Genomic DNA, 21,908 nt, shown 5'->3' with positions numbered 1-21,908 from the left:
AAAGATATATTATACAACCTGCATCCCTATAAAAGTGTGACCATACTAAAGATGAAGTGATAGTATCATTTCCTTCTTGTGTGTCTCTTGTATCCCTGCACCTAGCATAGACATTAATTAAATCAGCATAATTACTAACAAATTTTTTAGAAGCCAGCTACAAATTGCTGCAATATCATGTGAAAAGAGGTCCATAAAATTTTTGAAATTTGGAGTGCCATCAGCTGGGTTTCCCCCCCCCCCCCAAGTCTTGCTACCAGGTGTTATACTTTCTTCTTCTTTTTTTTTTTTTCCATATCAGTAACCATTTGGTGTTGGGGTGTGTGTGTAATGCATTCTGAACACTTGAAGGTGGCAATAGCTGATAGTTTTATTTGGAGAAAAAGGAGGGGCCAAGTGTTTCCTCTGAAATACTATTACCAATGGTAATGTCCTCCGAAATCTACACAATGGGACTCCACTCTAGACTTGATTAACGGTGTCAGAGTACTAATTTGGTTCTTACCATTTTCTAAGATTTTTCCTAAAAGTGGAAGATTTAGGTTAGAAATGAGGTTACACAGTAATGTACATAAAACAAGTAATTGTTACAGAAGAACTCATTTTTTTATTTAAAAAAATTATTTTAAGTATTTTAATTCCAGTATAGTTATCGTACACCTAATATAGTGATTCAGTAATTCTGTACATTCCTCAACAACGCTTATAAAGGTAAAGTTTGATGTTTAGAATACCTTAAATTATTTTTCTTCTTCAGCTTCCGGCCGATCTTACCAAGATGCACATCACAGACAACCCTCATCCACAGGTGACTCATGTGTCTTCTAGTCAGTCCGGTTGTAGCATCGCAAGTGACTCTGGGAGCAGCAGTTTATCTGATATCTATCAGGTAATATCTTAGGAGTTTGTGTGCTGTGCCTGTGGCTTTGTTATTCTGCCAGATAACCTGTGCTTGTGCTTTAGGTGGTCACGTCTCTTTTAATTTAAGGGTATGAAATTCAGGCAGAATGTCTTTGGGAAAATACACTTTATTTATTGTTTCAAATTTGCAGACTTAAAGAAGTAATCTTTTGAGAGTGATTAAATATGGTTCAGGAGTGTATGAATATAATGTTCTTTTTAATGACTTTAATCCAGGGAAATTCATTATATGTAATGCTTGCTTTGTTAAAAAATAGGTCTTAAAACAACTTAGCTTAAACTTACAAAAAGCTTGATTTTTGTAATAATAGAGTAAGAGTTCTGTTAGTAGTCTTGAAGAAAATTAAGAGTTGCTTTTTCTTTAAGTTTTTATTTAAATTCTAGATAATTATGGAGTTGCTTTTTATTATAAAGGGTCTATGAAATTTTCTAGTAGAGCCCTTAAAAGAGTAAAAGGGAACAGGTAAAATTAATTTGAATAATATATTTTATTTAGCATAATATATCCAGATATTATAATTTTAGCACATAATCACAGTTTAAAATAATGAGTTAAATTTTAAAAGTTCTGGCTTCCCAAGACAGTATAAAAATTATTTTAATATAAATTTAAAGCAAACATGTACATGTAAAAATTAATACCTAACTTAATTTACTAGCTGATATTTTTTTAAAGATTTATTTATTTGAAAGAGAAAGGCTTGCTCCAACATGCAGAAAGCCTACCTCCCTTTCTAGGCTGCCAGTTGCTAGTGGAGTTCCAGGTGGAATGTTGGGGGGTTCTCTTGGGTTTGTTGTGGCTGGTGGTTCCATGGTGACTGGGCAGACTGAATTGTGGATCAGTGCCATGGAGGAGCTGAGATCCTCTGTGGAGCTTGGCTTTGAGCTGATCCTTGAGGTGGTGGAATTGCCCAATGACCTGAGTCCACAACATACTTGCCAGAGCCACTTGGACTGCAGCATTCCTACTACCTGCTTTGGCGACTCTCCAACAAGCCAAGCAGGGCACGAGATGCAATGGCGAGGGTCTGCCAGCCCAGGCAGTGGCCCTGACCCCAAGGTGCCAGGCAGAGGGGTGTGGGGGTGCATGCACAGTATGGGAATGTGGGAGTCTCCCAAAGCCAGAATTTAATATAACCTTACTGTACATTTCCGTTTAGACCAGACACAGTTCAAGTGACCAGTAGTCACATATGGCAAGTGGCTACCATATATTGCTCGTCTTTTGAAACGGAGTTATTGTTGCTTGAGGAAAACATTTTAGACTGTGGGTCTACTGAGTTGTTTTCAGATGTTTTAGGAAAATCAGCATTCCTCTCAAGGGAAGTTTGTAGGCAGAGACAAAATGGAAAAAAGCCTCCATTTTTGGATTATGCATAGCTTTTCTCCACAAAAGTCATTGCTGTGGCCATCTACATCTCCCTGTTTAGCATTTTATAGTAGACAGAACAAGGAATTCTTCCTGTTTACCATTTTGTGGGGGACGGAACAAGTAATTTAGTACAGTTAAAAAGTGCAATGACTCTGGAGCCTCTCAGAACGTTGCATTCAAGGTATTCTGCCCCTCACCAAAGGAATTACCATGTGGAAGAAATAAGGGTTGTTGTACACCTAAAGGTCAAAGTAGAGCTGTAGGTCCTCTGGATTCTTTGTTTTTCCTAGAGAAGATTGATCCTGGATTAATGAAGTTCAGGGATGAGGCTATAGATTTCTCATAGGATAAGTGGGAATGTCTGGACTTTGCTAGGAGAAATCATACAGCAGAGATGTGGTGGTGTTAAGCTACCTCATCTCACTAGTATATCCACTTCTAAACCAGATGTTACTACCGTTTTGGAGCAAGGAACAGAGCCTTAGGTGGTTGTAAGAGAAAGGACAAAAGGTTGGTGCACGGATTGAGTTCAGGGTCACTTGGAAAGGCCAGTGCCTTACTCTGCGCTAGAAGATGGGCTGTACACAGCAGGGTCCTGTATCTATGGCAAAATCCTGGAGGAGCTTCTGAAACATTGCACTTACGTAATATCAACAGGATGTCTACCTGCTAGTTTGTCCACCTGAGGCTGAGGCTGAAGAACTACTCCTACTGGTAGTTGGAGGTTTTCTGCTGTAGAATTATGGCCTTGTATGTGGCTGCCCTGCTCCAACCTTCTGTATGTTTTCTTTCCTCGCTAGTACTTTGTACAGCTCATTCAACCTTTTAAGAGTTATTTTAACCTTGACTAAACCGTGGACGTAAACTTGACAGCTGTCCTGCGTGTTATAGGACTGCCTCTATTACAAAGTGAAAAGGCAACATGTCATATCCCAGAAACCTGAAAGTTACTATTGGCTCTTCTCCCTTGAGCATAACTTCCAGTACCAAGTCATATTCATTCTGTTTCCTACATGATTAGTTGTGTTTGTATTTATATGCTTGATGTTAACCGAGGTATAATTTACATATAATTAAATTCACCCTCGGTAGTATAGCCTACATGAAGACAGAACATTTCTATCACCTCAGAAAAGTACTCTATGCCTTTTTGTAGTCAGTATCTTCTGATCCTCAGACCCCGGCAACCACTTACCTGTTTTCTGCCTTTACAGTTTTGCATTTTCCAGAAAGTCGCATACATTGAGTCAGGCAGTTTAGGGTTTTTTTTTTGGGGGTGGGGGTGTTGGTTTGGGAGCCATATAGTTTAAAACATGATGCAATTAAACTTAAAAGGTAATTAGATAAAAGTATGTTTAATTTAGGAAGACTAAATAGATAAAAGGAGGAAAAATAATGAAATCTAGAATGAAAACAGAAATTCAGAAATTTAAAGGAGATAATTATAATACTAAAGACAAATAGGCAGAAAGGTTAGATAAAAATCTTAAAAGTGGCCAAAGAAGGTAAAAATCCTCAAACCTGGGCTTTTAAGTTAAGCTTAGGTGAATAGCCAATGGATGGAAACCGTTTGTTAAAAACGAACAGAGTTGGAAACAGAAGAAACCAGTATCTTAAATAAATACACTTACATACATAATTACATGTATTTTATACATGTATACATGGAATGTAAATGTGAATTAAAGAGGATCAAAGGGTAGTGATGTTTTCTTTTTTTTAAAGATTTTATTTATTTGTTCGACAGAGATAGAGACAGCCAGTGAGAGAGGGAACACAAGCAGGGGGAGTGGGAGAAGAAGAAGCAGGCTCATAGTGGAGGAGCCTGATGTGGGGCTCGATCCCATTACGCCGGGATTACACCCTGAGCCGAAGGCAGACGCTTAACCTCTGTGCTACCCAGGCGCCCCAGTAGTGATGTTTTCTATTAGTGGTAGGTTTGTGGATACTTTTTATTATGTTACCTAAGCTTTTCTTATTTTTTTCTCAGTGAATATTAGTATTTCTATATTTAACACATTTTAAGGAGGATGTAACTAGAGTATACTGTTAAAAATAAAAGTTGAATAAAATTGTGGGAAAAGATTAAAGTTAAAATTACTAGATTGCAAAAGGAATAAGAACAGAATAAAAATAGATTGATAAAATATATCCCCCCAAATGCAGAATATCTAGACCTACAATTAAAACGCAGATAAGACGGCACTTGCTTTATCCTGGCTCAGTCAGTTAAGGCTCTGCCTTTGGCTCAGGTCATGATCTCAGGGTCCTGGGATGGATCCCTGCATCGGGCTCCCTGCTCAGTGGGGAGTCTGCTTCTCCCTCCCGGTCTCCCTCTCCCTAACCTTCTGACACTTCCGCTGCTTGTACTCTCTCTCTCTGTCAAATAAATAAGTAAATAATCTTAAAAAAAAAAAAAACCAAAAATATGAATAGGGTAAATAACACCAACCAAATTGTGTGTGTCTATCCAATCAGATCCTCAGACTAAAACAAAGGGAAGAGGAATATCAATATTGGACCTTAGTCTTTCTCTTGACTTCTGGCCTCCTTTGGAGTACTTACTCAAGCTATGAATACACCCTTTAGTTACAGATGGACATTGCCTGTGTATATGTACCTTGGCCAGTGACAATTGAGGTGGTTTGTCTGGTCATCCAAAATTTAGCATTTCATAGATTTTAAAAGTGAACACCTAATCCAGTCATGGCTTCTAACAGTATAAGCAAAGCCTTGCGAAATAATGCAAGTATTTTTAATTTGGAGGTTTGAGGGAAAGAGAGAAGAGAGACAATCGAACAGCAGTTCTTAATAAGAAAATTGTTGACACCATTTTATATGGCCAAATGTGTAGCTGTGCTCCTGTGCATTTCCTTCTTGAGAGTTTTCATGTTTAAAAATAAAAGTCCTTGGCTCTCAAGGAAAGTTCAAAAAAAAAAAAAAATTACCACAGTCTGGGTAAAATGCATGTAATCTTTTTTAATGAATATGTTTCTAATCAGATTAGCTTAAAATTTAGCTAAATTTATACATTAAGATGTTAGAGTATTCTTGGATCAGATGTTTTACGTATCCTCAAGGAATACTCAAGATAAATAAGAAGTGCTTCTTTCTGATTACTTTTTCTATTTATTTCAGTCTGTTTATACCAGCAAGAGCTGGAATATTGTGAAATAAAGCATTTGTCTTTTAATTAACTTATTTTTTAGAAACCTGAGGCATACATTCATCCCCCATCCACCTTTTTTAGTTTCTATGTGGGAAGTAAAACATGGTGCTAAAAATCCCAGTGCTTCATTTACTATCTCGATGGCAGCATGAGTCCTTAAGTCATAGCTCCACTGCCAGTCTGTCTAAAACTGTGCCACATTTCCACTAGGATGTTCATTTGACACCTCAGCTAGCTTTGCAGTACCACATTTCCTTCTGCTTTAATATTTCTGTCAGAAATATCTGTGTCCTAGTCAAAATTTCATTTGTCTTTTAACTACTCCCATTTTAACATGGGGCTGGATCTCACGACCCTGAGATCATGACCTGAGCTAAAATCAAGAGTCAGTCGCTTAATGGACTGAACCACCCAGGTGCTCCTACTCCCATTTTTTTAAACTTCCCCATGAGATAAATTACAAGAATCGTGTGACTTTACTCATATATTTTAAGTTTCAGTGCTTCACCATTATCCAACTTAAAATTTTCAGTCCATATTTGTAGTCACATTCTAAGCCTTCCACTTCTAACCACAATCTGTAAATCTGGCTTTATGTTCCACTGTTCCCCACTTGAACATTCTAGATTCTGGTCACGACAAATTACATTTGTTATTCCCTGAACATGTTTGCTTTATCCTTGCCCTGTGTTTTGGTTATGCTCTTCTATCTGCAGTTTTACCCTGATGACATTTTCATATCATCTCTCATGTCACAGAAATTTTTGTGTGGATCATGAGTCGAAAATTTGTGCAGGCAAGGTTTCTTATGTATTCCATTCTGAGTTAAGCACACCGTTGGCACTGAGGAAGTAATCTAGAATTTTTTTTAGTTGAGTTACACTTGAAAGTAAAAACCAATATTGTTCCCAAGGAAAGTGCAGAGAATCACTAGTAATTAAAGCTTGATTATATCCAGGGCAAAGGAGGGTTTACTTGAACTGCCTGACCTATTGTAGAGAATACGGAGTGGGCTATTCTGGACAGCATTCCTGTGAAGGATTAATTTTATAGCGTTCTTTCCCTGACCAAAGAGGTAAAGAGGAAACATAGGCCTAAGTGGTACATGTAAAAGGTTGAACGAAGTACTCAAAATGGGAATGCGAAAAAGAGAAACACTGAAAGTTTAAGGTTAATATTAGACTTAATATTTGCTCTAAACTTGAAAATGTGTTTTTTGTAAGTTTGTATAACTTTTCATTCCAACTTGTAGTTCCCCTCATTCTTTATCTAGATGCAAACAGGAAAAGGATATCCTCTGGTGGTTTATTTGGGGAAGCCAAAGTCATCAGAAAAATCACCTCAAGACTGTCTGCCTCACCAAATTATATTTACACCTAAACACAGAGATACGTTGTACTGCAAGAAAGGAAAAACACAAGTTTAATGAACTTGCCTTATTAGCTGTTTTACCAAAATACCCTCCCCTCCCCAACTTAATTTATTTTCAGAAAGATTTTCTTGAGGGTCTGCTGTAATCCAAGTGCTAGGATGAAGTAGGTGAAAGACCAGGGCTGATCCTCTCTGTACCCTGTCTTAACAAATGTGATGTATCTGTTGATCTACATTTTCTTGGTAACAACTGTTGATGTTATCTTACTAGTCTCTCAGACTCTTAAATTTTCTTTATGGCCTTATTCTTTGCTTTAGTTGGGGTACTTTTTATTCCCCTTCTTCAAGTTTACTCTTAGAGTTTACGTTTCTTTACTTAGATTTCCCGTTTTCACTCTGCTTATGTTTGTATTTTCTTTTAAATCTTAGAACTTATTTATAATGTTGGAAGTTCATGTCTCCTAATTCCATCCTCTCTGTCATTCCTGGGTCTCTTTATATTGATTGATTTTTCTCCTGGTTATGTATCACATTTCCCTCCTTTATCTATCTAGTAAGTTTTTATTGTATGCTGGACATTGTGAATACTACATTTTGAAAAAATTCTTATCTAGTTATTAGAGAATTAAACTCTGGCAACAAACTGCATCCTCAGAAATAGTATGCAGTGACTTCCTGTCTTGATGGTCATTATATCTACCTTCACCTTGAAACACCTGACTGACTTTTCTCAAAGAATTAGACCTTGGATTCTATACTGCATGTTTTATTCACTTATTTTTAAATTACAAAGTCCTTTTTAATTTCCTAGCATGTTTTTGGCTACTCTTCTTTACTATTTTTAATTCTTATTTTGCCACCCTATCCTTCTTGTATACTTTAATAGTTTAATGTTTCCTTGAATGATATTATTCATCCTTTTCCTTTTTATTGTACTTTGACAAAAGTACAGTTAAAGAAGTTATTTGTAAGGGTAGATTATATTCTTTCCTTTACAGATGTCCTTAAAAGATCTCTAAAAGAGTTCCTTTGGTACCCTTCTGACAGTCCCTACCCAGGATTTCTATTCTCCCTACCCAGGATTTCTATTCTCCCTGAAGAATTTTCCTCTTAAGTGTCTTCACTTCTCCCATAGATGACAATAAGCCTTGCCTGTTATCCACATAACTGAGTTGAATCTTGCTTATTTTTGCTGTGAACGATCTTTTTATCAGAAATAATCTAAAAGGTTTGGAGACTGTGTTGAGATAGTCTGGGTCATGGGATGAAAACCTGAAATTGTAATGAAAACAGTGGTTTAAGAACCCAAATATGTAAAGTAGATTGTCTTAAATTGATAAAGTGGATAAAGGCTACTCTGGGGGTGAGCTGTATTCTGAAAAATAAACTGTAGAGAAAATTGTAAAGGATATTGCTTTTGTGTTTTTAACACTAGTTTCTTGGATTAAAATCCGCATATATAAATGAGGTTTTTGAAAGTCATTTTAGCATGTATACATTTAAATTAAAACTATTTTTTTTTAAAGAAATAATAACCTGCTAACAAGTTTGTGGTTCCAAGGATATATTATTTAGAAGTGACTCCATTTAACCCTAACGTTCTGTAGCCAGAAAGCAGAAGCAGTTTTGGCCTCAGGGAACCTGGTTGCTTGCAGGTGTGTGCCCCTGTCTTGTTTTCTCTCTAGTCCTCCGGCACCTTGTAGCTTGCTTCAGTATGTCCCAGTTATTTATTATTTCATTATTTTCTATGGTTGACATTTAAATTTACGGTTTTTAAGAAATCTGCTAGTTCCTTTACAAATATCTGAGACCAATACATTTCCAAAGTTGAGATTGTAAGTGTAAGTCTATTTTAGACATTGGTTGCAATAATCTCACCTCTTCTTTGCACAATTAGATTCAATAAAAAGGTATTGGGACATTTTGAGTATGTTTTCGTGACTTCACAATTGGTTATTTTAGCCCTTTTCAGGAAGTTTTATACTTATGTTCTTAATTTACATGGTTGCCTACCTTACTGGGCTCTCAATCTTTGTGGTGAAAGAATATCTTATTTGCAACACCTGGCACAGACTAATAGATACTCATAAAATGATTGTTGGTAAACGGTCTCTTTCCTGCACTTTCATGTTTTAGGAACTGTTACACTTCTAAGAAATGCATGTGTTGTTTGGAAAACAGGTATTAATCCAGGTGTTTATATATCTCTTGACCATTTTATAAACTTACTGGCTCAGATTTATCATCTGGATGTCACCATGAGCCAGTATTTTTGGGCAGAGAGAAGCATTTTATAAATAAATATTGTTTTGTTTTTGATATAACACAGTATAGCCTGATTCTTTATAGTGTTAGGGAGGGGTAGTTTTGATTAATTCAGGCTGTGATACACAGTTTTTATAACATAATCGATCAAGATTTCTTTCTGTAGGCTACGGAAAGTGAGGTAGGAGATGTAGATTTAACACGTCTTCCAGAAGGACCTGTTGATTCTGAAGATGAAGAAGAGGAAGATGAAGAGATTGATCGAACAGATCCACTACAGGGGCGAGATCTTGTTCGAGAATGTCTCGAGAAAGAGCCTGCAGACAAAACTGATGATGACATTGGTAAGATACACATCTGTTCACAATAAGAATTTTAGAGTTTAATTTATATATAGTTAACCTCTTGCTGTGTAATAAAATACCTGAAGCTTAGTGGCTTAAAATAACACATTATTTTCTCATAGCTTTTGTGGGTCAGGAATTCATGAGCAGCCTAGCTGAGTGGTTCTGGCTCAGTTTCTCATGAGGTTGTAGTCCGAATGTCAGCAGGGGTACAGATATCTGAGGCTTCACTGGGCTGAGTTAGAGGATATACTTTCAAGGTGGCTACTCACATGGCTTTTAGTACAAGACCTCAGTTTCTGCTATGTGGGCCTCTCCATAGGCTTTTAAATATTTTCACAACGTGGCAGTTGGTTTCCCCCAAATCAAGTAATTCAAGGGAGAGTAAGGCAGATGCCACATTATTTTTTATGATTTGGCTCAGGAATGTCACATAAAGTAACCGTGCTATAATATGGGAGGGAACTGCACAAAATCATGAAAGAGGTTTAGAGCCATCTTGGAGGCTGGCTGCCCCAATTTGAGAGTTTGTTTGGAAGATACAGCAGGGGAGTACAGCTATTGGTATACCATTGACTGAATAACAGTCATCCTTTATCGGGAAAGTTCATCCTCTTGAACTGAGTGCACAGCTTGCAGAGGGATGCACATGAAACAGGGAGGAAGGGGACACCTGCCTAGCCAGGCAGATCCTCTGAATCAACACTGGTGATGACTGGGGTGATAGAGGTCACAGGCAGATAGCCCTCATATCCTGGCTGCTCCCAGTTAGAAAACAAAAGTTTGACTACATTAAAGCAATTTACCTCTTCTTGTCAATAAGATATTTAAGATACAGTAGTACAACAGTGTCTTATGTCTAGCTTTTTAAAAATTTTTCAAAATGTTATCAAAAGTCATCTTTTTACTTGTAGCTTGAAAAAAATATATATATAATTTTTGGATAGAAGTTTTACGGATTTTCCCTTTGGTGTTTCTTACAGAATTAATCACTTTGGGAGGTTGAATAATACTAAAGATGCTAATGTTTTCTTTAAGAACAAAGATTACTTAGTGTCACTATATATTGTTAGGATTCTGATTTTATCCTAGGTTTCCCTTTATAATAGCCATATTGCTGTCATTCAAATCAGAAGATGCTACTACTAAAAATCATAATCTGTGTGAGTAGAGATCAGTACATTTGAACATTCCTTGCTATTCTAATGACATAGTTAATTAACTTGCAGTTTAGACTCGTGTTATGAATAGTATCTGGACAGAAACTGGAAGTGCATTTTTAATGATAAAGAATTGTATACTGTGCTCTTTTTCACAGTTTTTAAAAATCTCCCAATTATCTGGGTAGATAGCACTTTATAGTTAATTCTTTTTCATCCCTTAGCTGACTGCTTGTATATGTGTTTTTCCCTTTTATTTATCTTTATTACTCATGTATGTGTACCAGTAACGTTGGCCTAAGGCAGGCACTCATAAACATTTGTTGGTTATAAAGAGAGTTACCTTGCACTTCTACAACAGTTTGGAACTAGAATTCAAATTTGTTATCCTTCATTGCTTAGTTGTTGACACTTATTAATAACATTTTTTTTAAACTCTGTCCTAATAAGAACGAGACAAAATACTTTTTTGCTAATCCGTTAGATGGAAGGACATCACTAACTTAACTGTCATGGAGTGACATCTCAAGCTGGGAAAATTAGCCTCATTTCAATCTCTGTGGGTTTCTGGTACTCTTTGGAGGTTGTGAATTCTGGGTAGCTTCCAGTATGCCTATTTTCTTGTGTGATTCTGAAATATCCGTTAAACAAATCAGTGATTTTTTTTTTTTTTTTGAACAGCAATCATCTGGTACCTTGGTTGCTCGATGTTAGCAGCATAAATTCATAAGTTGATTAGAAAATTGTGTATTAATAATTCTATATTTTATTGGATCTTTAAGGTATAGTCTTTGATGGTGTCTATACCAAAATTTCTTTTCTTTTTCTTTTTTTTTTTTTTTAATAGAACAATTGCTGGAGTTTATGCACCAGCTCCCTGCTTTTGCAAACATGACCATGTCTGTAAGGAGAGAACTCTGCTCAGTGATGATTTTTGAAGTGGTTGAGCAGGCTGGAGCTATTATTCTTGAAGATGGGCAAGAGGTAGGTGCGCAAATAAATGTTGCATATTATTTAGTGTGGAAGCTAATTTTTAGAATGATTTAATTTCCATAAACTTATGTAAATCTTGATTTTTGAAATTTATACGGTTTTTACATGAATGCTGAGTTTGAGTTTGTTATAATTTCTGAAGATACAAGTTTTTATTTTTGTTTTTGCTTTACTTTGTCTTAATTTTTATTTCCCAGCAATGAACCTAGCATAGATGTTCAATAAATAACATTCATTGAACCAAATTTGGTTTTACTCCTCAAGTTGTAATACTTCAAAAAAATTCTTAATCATTCTATTTGTCTATTTATGTCATTATTTAAAATATTTGTTAAGTATTAACTCTCCTTATCCATTTTCCATGTTATACGTTAAAAAAAAAAAGTAAAACACATATCTATGCCTCCTGGTAGACTGGTGTCAGTTGAGGCATTTATGTGGTGGCAGCTCTATGTGCAGAAATGTTTGGCTGGTAATTTTGGGTCGGTGAAGGGAGGATGCAGAGGAATTACTGCTGTTAGGAATTACTTTAGTTTTTCTTATCAAACTGATAAAAATTAATGCTGACATATCAGTCAATGAAAATTGTCGTATACTCTAGTAGGAATAGAAACAGCATTTCTGGAAAGTCATTTAGAAATTTCTAACATGGGCCTTGAAGAATTAACAGTCTCTGTCCTGTTTCATTCATTGAGTGTCTTTGTTCAGTACATAATATAAAACTTAGAGTTATGCCAGAAGATGTTCATTGCAGCATATTTATAATAAAAATTGGAAATGACTAAAATGAAATTCAGTAATCAATGGTTAATTATTATATGCCTACAAATGTAATATGTAGGTATTCAAGTTATTTTAAAATTGGATGGAATCTCTTTGAAGGCAGGGGACTTATCTCTAGCTTTATCTACATGTTTTTCCCCCATATCCTAAACATCTGACACATAAGATATACTCAAGAAAAAAAGTTTCATGAACAAATGAATTTAATGTTAAATTTTCTTAAAAGGCAAGACAGTCTAATAACTGTCTTAACAGTATAAAATAATATAAACATAGAGAAACTAAACCTCTAACAACAACTGTGTAAACAGTGCAATTTTGAAAAACTTTTCCACAGATTTTTATATTCTCTTTAATTTTTCACAGTTCTGTCAGCAAAAATTTGTTGTGTGCCTACTTTGTGCTGGGTACTCTTTTAGACACAGGGAGTGTAGTGGTGGAAAAACTAGACACAGTCCCTGTTCTCAAGTAATTTATGTTATCCACAAATTGCACACTGAGTGGATTTCATATTTGAAATTACAAAAAAAATAAAAGTTTTTCGATGCTTCTGAAAAAAAATTTTTTTGCTACTGATTCTCCTTTCAGACCTGATAATCCAGATTTCCCTTGAATCACCTTTAAACTGTTGAAAGCATAGGCTGATAAGAGGTATACTCAAGGAGAATAAGTGGTCTTTCACTGCTACATAGCGAGTTAACTTCTAGGAGCATCGTATGTTGCTATATAAATGAAGGCAGTATTTTCTCAATGTTAAGAGAAATTTTCAGTATTTTGTTGACTATGCCTCAAAATTCAGGGTTTTAGTAGTTTTTCTGAATTAATTACTAGCTATTCTTTTTTTCTTTTGAGTGCTGGCCATGTCCTAGGCACTGTTCTAAGCACTCAGTATGTATCTTAGTATGTATAAACTCATTTCATTAGGACAAAGGTCCTGTGATAGGTACTCCTGTTAAGCCCACTTAGAAATCAAGAAACTGGGGCCCTGCGAGGTTAAATAACTTGCCCAGAGTCACTCACCAAGGTATTGGCAGGGCCTGGAAACAGATTTCAGGAGCTTGTGGTTTTAACCATTACATCATTTTTCTCCGAGTATTTGGTCAATTATGAAAGTCCCCCGATGTCATTTGGTGACTAAAAGAAGAAAGAATAAAATAAACTTTATTAGTTTGCATAGACAGGCATAGGATGTTTTCTGACAGAGTATGAAGTAATATAACCAGATCTTTTTCTTTTTTAAAATAGACAAGTTCTATGTGTTGATTATTTTTCAAAGTTAACGTATAACTATCTTTTTAAAAAGATTCTTAAAACCTTTCTTTTTCTCTGTAGCTTGACTCATGGTATGTTATTTTAAACGGCACTGTAGAAATCACTCATCCAGATGGAAAAGTTGAAAATCTCTTTATGGGAAATAGTTTTGGAATAACTCCCACTCTGGATAAGCAGTACATGCATGGAGTTGTTAGAACTAAAGTAGATGATTGTCAGGTAAGTTTCTCTCTTTGCTCTTGTATCCTTGTTTGTTGATTTAAAATGGCTGAGCCTGTTTTTTCTTCCTCAAAATAAAATAGCTTGACTTGAGAATTGGGAGTTTTCAGAAGCTCACAGTTAATAAAAGGAAACTAGATTGTGTCTGACTCAAACATTTGTGGAATTGAACAAAGTATAAATTTTTAGAAGAGATTATACGAAATGTTGGTTTGTTAAATCTCTATTGGGTAATAGCTTAGTCCTTTTTTTTTTTTTTTTTTTTTAATAAAGGAAAGAAATAGGAACTTCTGAGTTGTTTGTTTCTAACTTACTCCTGCTTCATGTTCTCTTTGGCGTCAGTTTTGAGAGAAGTAGACGTTCACTTCTCCTTTTAGAGCAGAATTCAAACGGATTTAACCTCTTTGGTCTCTTTGTACGTGAATTATTTATTTCACCTTGATTTTTGTTAAGAGTTAAAGGGATTGAATAAAAAAGAACTGATGCCACTCGATTTCTTACCTTTGTGCTCTGCCTTGGTGCATAGTGATATATTTATGTACTACAGGTTCATTAACTGTCCCCATGTTATTCTTGGACAGTTTGTCTGCATAGCCCAGCAGGATTATTGGAGAATTTTAAATCATGTGGAGAAAAATACCCATAAAGTTGAGGAAGAGGGAGAAATTGTTATGGTGCATGAGCACCGTGAACTAGATCGGAGTGGAACCAGGAAAGGACACATTGTAATCAAGGTGGGTGTTCTTATTTACTATTCTAGTTACTGATAGAATAAAGTTTTTTTGTTTATGAGGCTTTGAACCACTTTTTGTGCAGTGCAAGATAATTCACTAATTTTAGAATCTAAGCAAATATGTTGGTTCTTTTGCTTTTTTCTGCATGTTTTTACACATTTCAGTAAGTGTGATGTTGCCATTTAATATCAGTATGGGTAGGATATTATTTTAGAATACATTGGTCAAAGATTTCCTTTTAAATTTATTTTTTGATCCATTGATAGTGGGAGTTAATTTCGTCAAACACAGCAATACGTCAGAGAAAGAAATATCATATGATTTCACTCCTATGTGAATTTAAGAAAGAAAACAAATGACATTAGGGGGTGGGAAGGCAAACCAAGAAACAGACTCTTAACTGTAGAGAACAAACTGAGGGTTGCTGCAGGGGAGGTGCTTGGGGAGATGGGTTAAATGGGTGATGGGTAGGGGCGCCTGGGTGGCTCAGTCGTTGAGCGTCTGCCTTCAGCTCAGGGCGTGATCCCGGGGCCCTGGGATCGAGCCCCACATCAGGCTCCATGCTCTGCTGGGAGCCTGCTTCTTCCTCTCCCACTCCCCCTGCTTGTGTTCCCTCTCTCGCTGGCTGTCTGTCAAATAAATAAATCATAAAAAAAAAAAAAAAGGGTGATGGGTAGTAAGGAGGGCACTTGTTGCAATGAGCCCTAGGTGTTGTATGTAGGTGATGAATCACTGAATTGTATACCTGAAACTAGTATTCTACTGTATATTAACTAACCGGGATTTAAATAAAAACTTTTGAAACTTAAAAAAAAAAAAAACCCAGCAATATTTAGAAACAGAAACTTAAAGGACTCATCACAAAAGTATGAAGAATGATAGATGAAGATAGAGTGCTTACTGGATATTTATTGCACTGAAATAGGCATTATCTTCTCTGAACCTCAGTTTTCTTATCTGAAAATGATAATGACAGGGCTTTTTTATTAGGGCTAAATGAAGTAAATCAAAAGCCTTAGCACATTGTAGAGTCTGAATACTAATCCCCATACTGTTTTCTCTAGCTCCCTCTCCCCTGTCCTTTGTCCACTTACCCCTTGTCTCCCTCCTCCCTCCCCCAATAGCCAGTCTCTTGGAAGATCTCTAGATTGTAAAACAGAGAAATTATAGTTGAAATAGAGGAAATAAAAACATATAACCATTTCTCTTTTCAGCCTAGTCTTGGTTGCAAAATAAGTAAATGTATTATTATTCATTACAAATGCATGAACTTATGTAATAATGTGAAGGACTGATGTCAGATCCATTTTTTCCTCAGGAGTCAGGCTATTCTGCAACACTTTTTCTTTTCCTAAACTGATAAGTATTAAGCTTTGTATGTAGAAAAGATGAACATGTGGGTGGATTGCCATAGACTATCTTTTTATGGGGGCTCATGTTTTTTAAATTCTTTATTTTTAAATAATTACAACCTTAGAGAATAGTGGCAACAACAGTATTGAGCTCCTCACTCAGAATCCCCAACTGCTCGTTAGCATTTCACTGCATTTTCTCCATTGTCACCAGTCTTTTTCTGAATCATTTGGGAACAGTCTGCAAGTGTGATGCATCATTCCTGAGTATTCCATTGTGTATTTCCTAAAAACAACACTCTCCTACATAAACACCATAGAACCCTTCAGGTTGGGAAATAAAAATTGATACAGTACAACCAGTCAGCCCCCAGACCCTATTTAGATTTTCCCTGACTCTCCCAGCAATGGCTTTTGTCCTTTCTCATCCCTCATCTCACCCAGGAACGTAGTAGCAGTTAGTTGTCGTGTCACTTGAGTCTACTCTAAGAACAGTCTTTATCTGTTCATATTCTCAGCAGTCTTAAAGAGTGCACACCTTTTATTCTGTAGTGTCATCCTCAGTGTGGATCTTCCCAGTGCTTCCTCGTGAGCAGACACTGAAGTCATGCTTTTCTGGCAGGAATTCCACAGAAATGATGTCATATTCTTCTCTGTGCGTCGTATCAGGGAGCATGTAATGTCAACCTGTCCCACCATTGGTGAAATCTACCTTAATCATCTGGTCATGTTGTTGTCTGTCAGATTTCTTCACTGCAAGTCACCATTATACCCTTTGTAAATTGTTAAGTGTTTGGAGGAGAGATGTTTTGGCATAGTGTCAGTATCTCCTGCTAACTTCTTTCCTCCAGTCTTCCATTGACTCCTGCCTGAAATGGTGATTTTCTGTTTCCCTTTTTTCTTTCTTTCTTTCTTCCTTTCTTTCTTTCTTTCTTTCTTTCTTTCTTTCTTTCTTTCTTTCTTTCTTTCTTTTTCTTTCTTTCTCTCTCTCTCTCTCTCTCTCTTTCTCTCTTTCTCTCTCTTTTTTTTTTTAACATTTATTATCTTTTTCTGTAAGGACGAAAATTCTCTTTTCCCCCATTAATTCAGTTATATGGGCATGGATTTGTGTGTTGTATGCTGTTACCATCATTGTTGTTCCAGTGGTCAGATTGTCCCAGATTTGGCCAGTGGGACCTTCATAAGGCCGACTCTTGTACCCTTTAGACATGTCCCCATCATTTTTTGAGATCTTTCCTAGTATCTGGCAAAACAACATGTTCAGACTCATCTTGTGCTTTTCCTGTTCCAGCTTTGGAATCAGCCATTTCTCCAGAGAGTCCTAGATCCTACTAGTGGAGAATAGCATTTAAAAGCTAAGATCTTTGGGGAGCCTGGCTGGCTGAGTTGGTGGAGCATGGGACTCTTGATCTTAGGGTTGTGGCTTTGAGACTCAATTGGGTGGAGAGATTACGTAAAAATTAAATATTTTAGGGGCACCTGGGTGGCTCAGTCAGTTAAACATCTGCTTTCGGCTCAGGTGATGATCCCAGGATCCTGGAATCGATCCCCGAGTTGGGCTCCCTGCTCATTGGGCGCTCTGCTTCTCTCCCTCCTGTTGCCCCTGCTGGTGCGCACGCGTGCGCTCTCTCTCTCTCTCAAATAAATGAATAAAATCTTAAAACAAACACAACAACCCAAGATCTTATCACTTAGTCTTTCATTGCTACTTAGGTGTTGTTGCTTTTCGAGCCTCTGATCAGACACTGCAGGGAGAGATGTGTATGTATTTACTATACTATACAGTATATTTATAGTAAATGTATATTTACAGTAAATGCATACACATCTATAGCTTTGTGTAGTCTCCATCTGTTTGTAATAATCATGAGTTCATACCAGCATTCCGAGTTCCAGTGCTATACCACAGTTTTTCCTGTCCTTTCTCTTTCCATAATTGTAAGTATCTTTCCAGCAGTGGCTCTTGTTATGCTCTGTGTATTTACTTCCTTGCTCATTGTAACCAGTCTCTATCATGCCAGTGTCACCATTCCATTCATCTCCTTTGCCCCCCAACTCTGCTCACCGTGTCTCCCAGAATCCCACATTGTTGGATACTAGTGGGCCCTTTGGTGACATGCTTCTGCATGACTATGGGGCTCACCTTTAAATATATTTTGAATATACAGCTTAGTCTCTACAGGTATCCTACCCCAGTGATTTAGCCAGTCAGAATAATGGCCTTTCTTTAACATGTTGATCAGTTCCTCCCCCAGCTTAACTATATATGATCTAAGAACCAGATTTAAAGACCTCAACTGAAGATTGGCCTGTGAAAAGTTAAGCCCAATTTGGTGCTCTTTAGATTATTTTGGAGGGTGCAAGAAGAATAGGAATGATATGTGGTTGCCTTGTCCCTTAAATACGTTATGTGAAAAACCTTACTTTGACTTCCTTCTTGAGAAATGATTTATATACCTTTCTTTAAGTAAATTCTTAGATAACATTGTTAGTATTGATGTATGTTTACCATACAGTTATTCTCACCAGTGAAATTGTTTAGGTGAATTGAAATTTGAGGTTATGGACAACAGTTGGTTTTTATATTTGGTTTAACATCTGATTTATCTCTATATTTGTTCTGCGTACACACTGTTGAAAAGGCTGCAAAGGTAATAAATTTTAACAATGATACAGAAGCTTAGAGCAGTAGATAAATGTTTACATTCCTTTTTATAAATCTCGAGACAGGCAAGCGGTTAAAACTCTGAATTAATGTAAAAACTATATATAGAACTTCTGGTTCCGCGGTTAAAACTCTGAATTAATGTAAAAACTATATATAGAACTTCTGGTTCCTCTCAAGATGGTGAACTAGCATGGAGAAACTATAGAAAAAGAAACTTCTTTTGTAGGAAGTAAAAACAACAAAACACACTGTCTTGAACTGGTGTGTTGTTTCTTTAGCCTGGGGCAGAAGAGATTTGAAGATGATTAAATTTGGAGGAAAGGTTTTTTTGTTTTGTTTTTTAAGTTTAACTCTTAACTTCTTCCATCTGGTGGCTTAAGATGTCATCTCCACACCTCCACCAATTGTAGAAAAATGGCAGAAAAAAGCCACACCAGGGGTAAATCACTAAATTTCAAGGATGCTAGGATGAAATGACTGAACAGCTACAACTGAGTAAATGCTGTTGGGTATTTTCATTCTTCTGCTCTTTCTCTCTTTCATCCTCTGGGTGCTGGTGGATTGCAACCTGTAAAGACTACCTTCTCCCATTGCTAAGTATTATTTTTTAACAGTGAAACTCTGCTTTGAGGAATTGTGTGATAGAGTGATTACAAAGGGAAGTAATCAGTAGAGTTCTTTGTTTCCTCAGCTATTTGTTTATTTTATAATCTTCTCTATCCTTGGATTCATAGGCAACACCTGAGCGTCTCATCATGCATTTAATAGAAGAACATTCCATTGTCGACCCAACTTATATAGAAGATTTCCTACTAACTTACAGGACATTTCTTCAAAGTCCTTTGGATGTTGGGATCAAACTGTTGGAATGGTTTAAAATTGACAGCTTAAGGGATAAGGTTGGTTTTATAAATATGATGGACATTTATATTTTATAAATATAACCTATAAATTTGAATAAAACTTTTTACAGTTGATAAATATTTATTTTGATAATATTCACTTCACCTAAAAAACGTAGCTCCACTTTGTTACTTTTGTGGGAAAAAGCATGTTAAAAAGTGGACCTTTTTAACCTTTAAAGTTAAAAACTGAAATAGGCTGTGGTATAGCTATAAACTCAGAAAATATGATAGCTGCATAATAGTATTTTTGGAACTTTATCAAAATGTTTGTTTCTGGAGGAGAACAGTAAAACATTTATAACTTAAGTAATAGTTTAGAAAGGATATTCACCAAGTAAATTATTTTCATGGGAGCTTAGATTGTTTGTAAGCCCCAAAATAGAAATATGTTCATTTTTGAGTTAAAGACTTATAATCATTTTAAAACAGTTAGTCATTTTGATCCTAATATCTCTCTGTTGTGACTTATTTTAAATCTACATTTGAGGGTTGGTTTTTTTTTTTTTTTTTGCATTAAACATTGTTTGCTATTTTAAATTATCTTACCTTATTTGACAGGGTGTTTGTACTTTCAGTGGAAAGACTAGCAATACCTCAGCAAATTGGTAGGAAGTTACTTATTTTAAGAAAAATAAAAGTAGGGTCATAATTGCTTGGTATGTCTTTCTGAGTTAATATCTTTTTTTTAATAACATATAATGTATTATTTGTTTTAGGGGTACAGATCTGTGATTCATCAGTCTTAAACAATACACAGAGCTCACCACAACACATAACCTCCCCGAAGTCTGTCATCTGAGTTATATCTTAAATAAATTAGATGTACCTGGACTCTGGAATTCCATTGTTTAGGAAACTAAGGTGTTTCAAACTATAGGCTTACCTCCCCACCCCCTTCGGAGTTATGTGTAGTTACTTCAGTTACTCAGAAGATAAAGGCATGCTGAAGAATGAGCAAAAATATGAGTGAGGGCAACTAGATATTCACATGCAAAAGAATGAATTGGACCCTTAACCTACCCCATATACAAAATTAACTCAAAATGAGTCAGAGACCCTAAATACAGGAGCTACGACTATAAAACTCTTAAAAGAAGAAGTTAAAAATCATGACCTTATTAAACTTTTTTGTATTCATATGTTTTGTTTAAGTATTTGACAATGACGTGCTGTTTTTACAAAAATAAAACCTTTTCTTTTAAAACTTAAAAAAAGAATGACCTTGGATTTGGCAGTATTTTCTTAGATAAGTATCCAAAACAAAAACAACAAAGGAAAAGAAAACAGATAAATTAAACTTCATCAAAATTAAAGCCTTAAATGGAAAGAAAAGACAATATGTGGAATGGGAGAAATATATTTGCAAATCTTATGTCTGATAAGGGTCTAGTGTCCAGAATGTGTGATAAAGAACCCTTGCAGTCAATAGCAAAAAGACAACACAACATAAAAATGGACAAAAGGCTTGAATAGACACTTTCCCAAAGAAGGTATATAAATGGCTAGCAAATACATGAAAAAGATCTTCAACACCATTATTCAAAGGGAAATGCAAATCAAAACCACAGTGTGATTGTACTTCACACCCACTAGGATGGCTTTTAAAAAGGAAGGGAAGTTAACAAGCATCCCCGAGGATGTGGAGAAAATGGAATTCCCATATATTGTTGATAGTAACATAAAAAGTTATAGCTGCTCTGGAAAACAGTTCGGCATTTCTTCAAAAAGTAAAACATAGAATACCAGATAGCCCAGCAGTTCTCCTACGTATTTATCCATAAGAACTGAAAACAGGTATGCAAACAAAAACTTAAGATACAGATGTTCATAGCACTGCTGACAATAGCCAGTAGGTAGAGACAACCCAAATGTCCATAAACCGTTGGATGGAGAACAAAATGTAGTACATCCGTGTAATAAAACACTATTCACCCATAGAAGGAAAAATAGTACATGCCACAACATGGATGAACCCTGAAAACGTAATGCTAAGTGAAAGAAGCCAGACATGAAAGGTCACATTTTGTATGAAATATCCAACATAGGCAAAATACACAGAGACAGAGAAGCATATTAGTGGCTCTTTAGAGAGAGGGCAGAAAGTGAGGTGACTCTGTAATCGGAATGCGGTGATAAAAATGTTCTAGAACTAGGTAGTGATGATAGTTGCACACCACTGTGAATGTGCTAAATGCCGCTGAGCTGTACACCTTAAAGTGGTTTAAATGGTGGCTTTTATGTGTGTTCTACCACAGTTTAAAAAATATATAACTTAAATTACTTCCATTGTTTGTTAGGTGCATGATTCAGTTCAACTTCCATTAACGTTTCTGTTAATCTGTGGTGCGAAGTAAGCAAATCACTTTACAACTTTGAAAAG

The 21,908-nt window shown here is 36.0% G+C and overlaps 1 protein-coding gene across 8 annotated transcripts in view; it reads left to right on the top strand.

The window, feature by feature from the left end:
• Positions 1–21,908, top strand: part of RAPGEF6 (Rap guanine nucleotide exchange factor 6) — a 182,431-nt gene that overhangs the window by 93,113 nt on the left and 67,410 nt on the right. For 7 of the 8 annotated variants that reach the window (XM_048220950.2, XM_026507900.4, XM_026507902.4 and 4 more), the window contains 6 exons: positions 758–889; positions 9,265–9,442; positions 11,450–11,586; positions 13,711–13,869; positions 14,451–14,603; positions 19,358–19,522. In XM_048220950.2, the coding sequence (XP_048076907.1) occupies positions 758–889; positions 9,265–9,442; positions 11,450–11,586; positions 13,711–13,869; positions 14,451–14,603; positions 19,358–19,522 (924 nt within the window). Of the gene's footprint in view, positions 1–757; positions 890–8,365; positions 8,489–9,264; positions 9,443–11,449; positions 11,587–13,710; positions 13,870–14,450; positions 14,604–19,357; positions 19,523–21,908 lie in introns of those variants that run through there. The other variant, XM_057307401.1, reaches the window with a different exon arrangement.

The sequence above is a fragment of the Ursus arctos genome, unplaced genomic scaffold (assembly GCF_023065955.2).
Source record: "Ursus arctos isolate Adak ecotype North America unplaced genomic scaffold, UrsArc2.0 scaffold_5, whole genome shotgun sequence".
Classification (NCBI taxonomy): Eukaryota; Metazoa; Chordata; class Mammalia; order Carnivora; family Ursidae; genus Ursus; species Ursus arctos.
The sequence above is the reverse complement of the archived record's forward strand: the minus strand, read 5'-3'. Positions and strand labels throughout refer to the sequence as shown.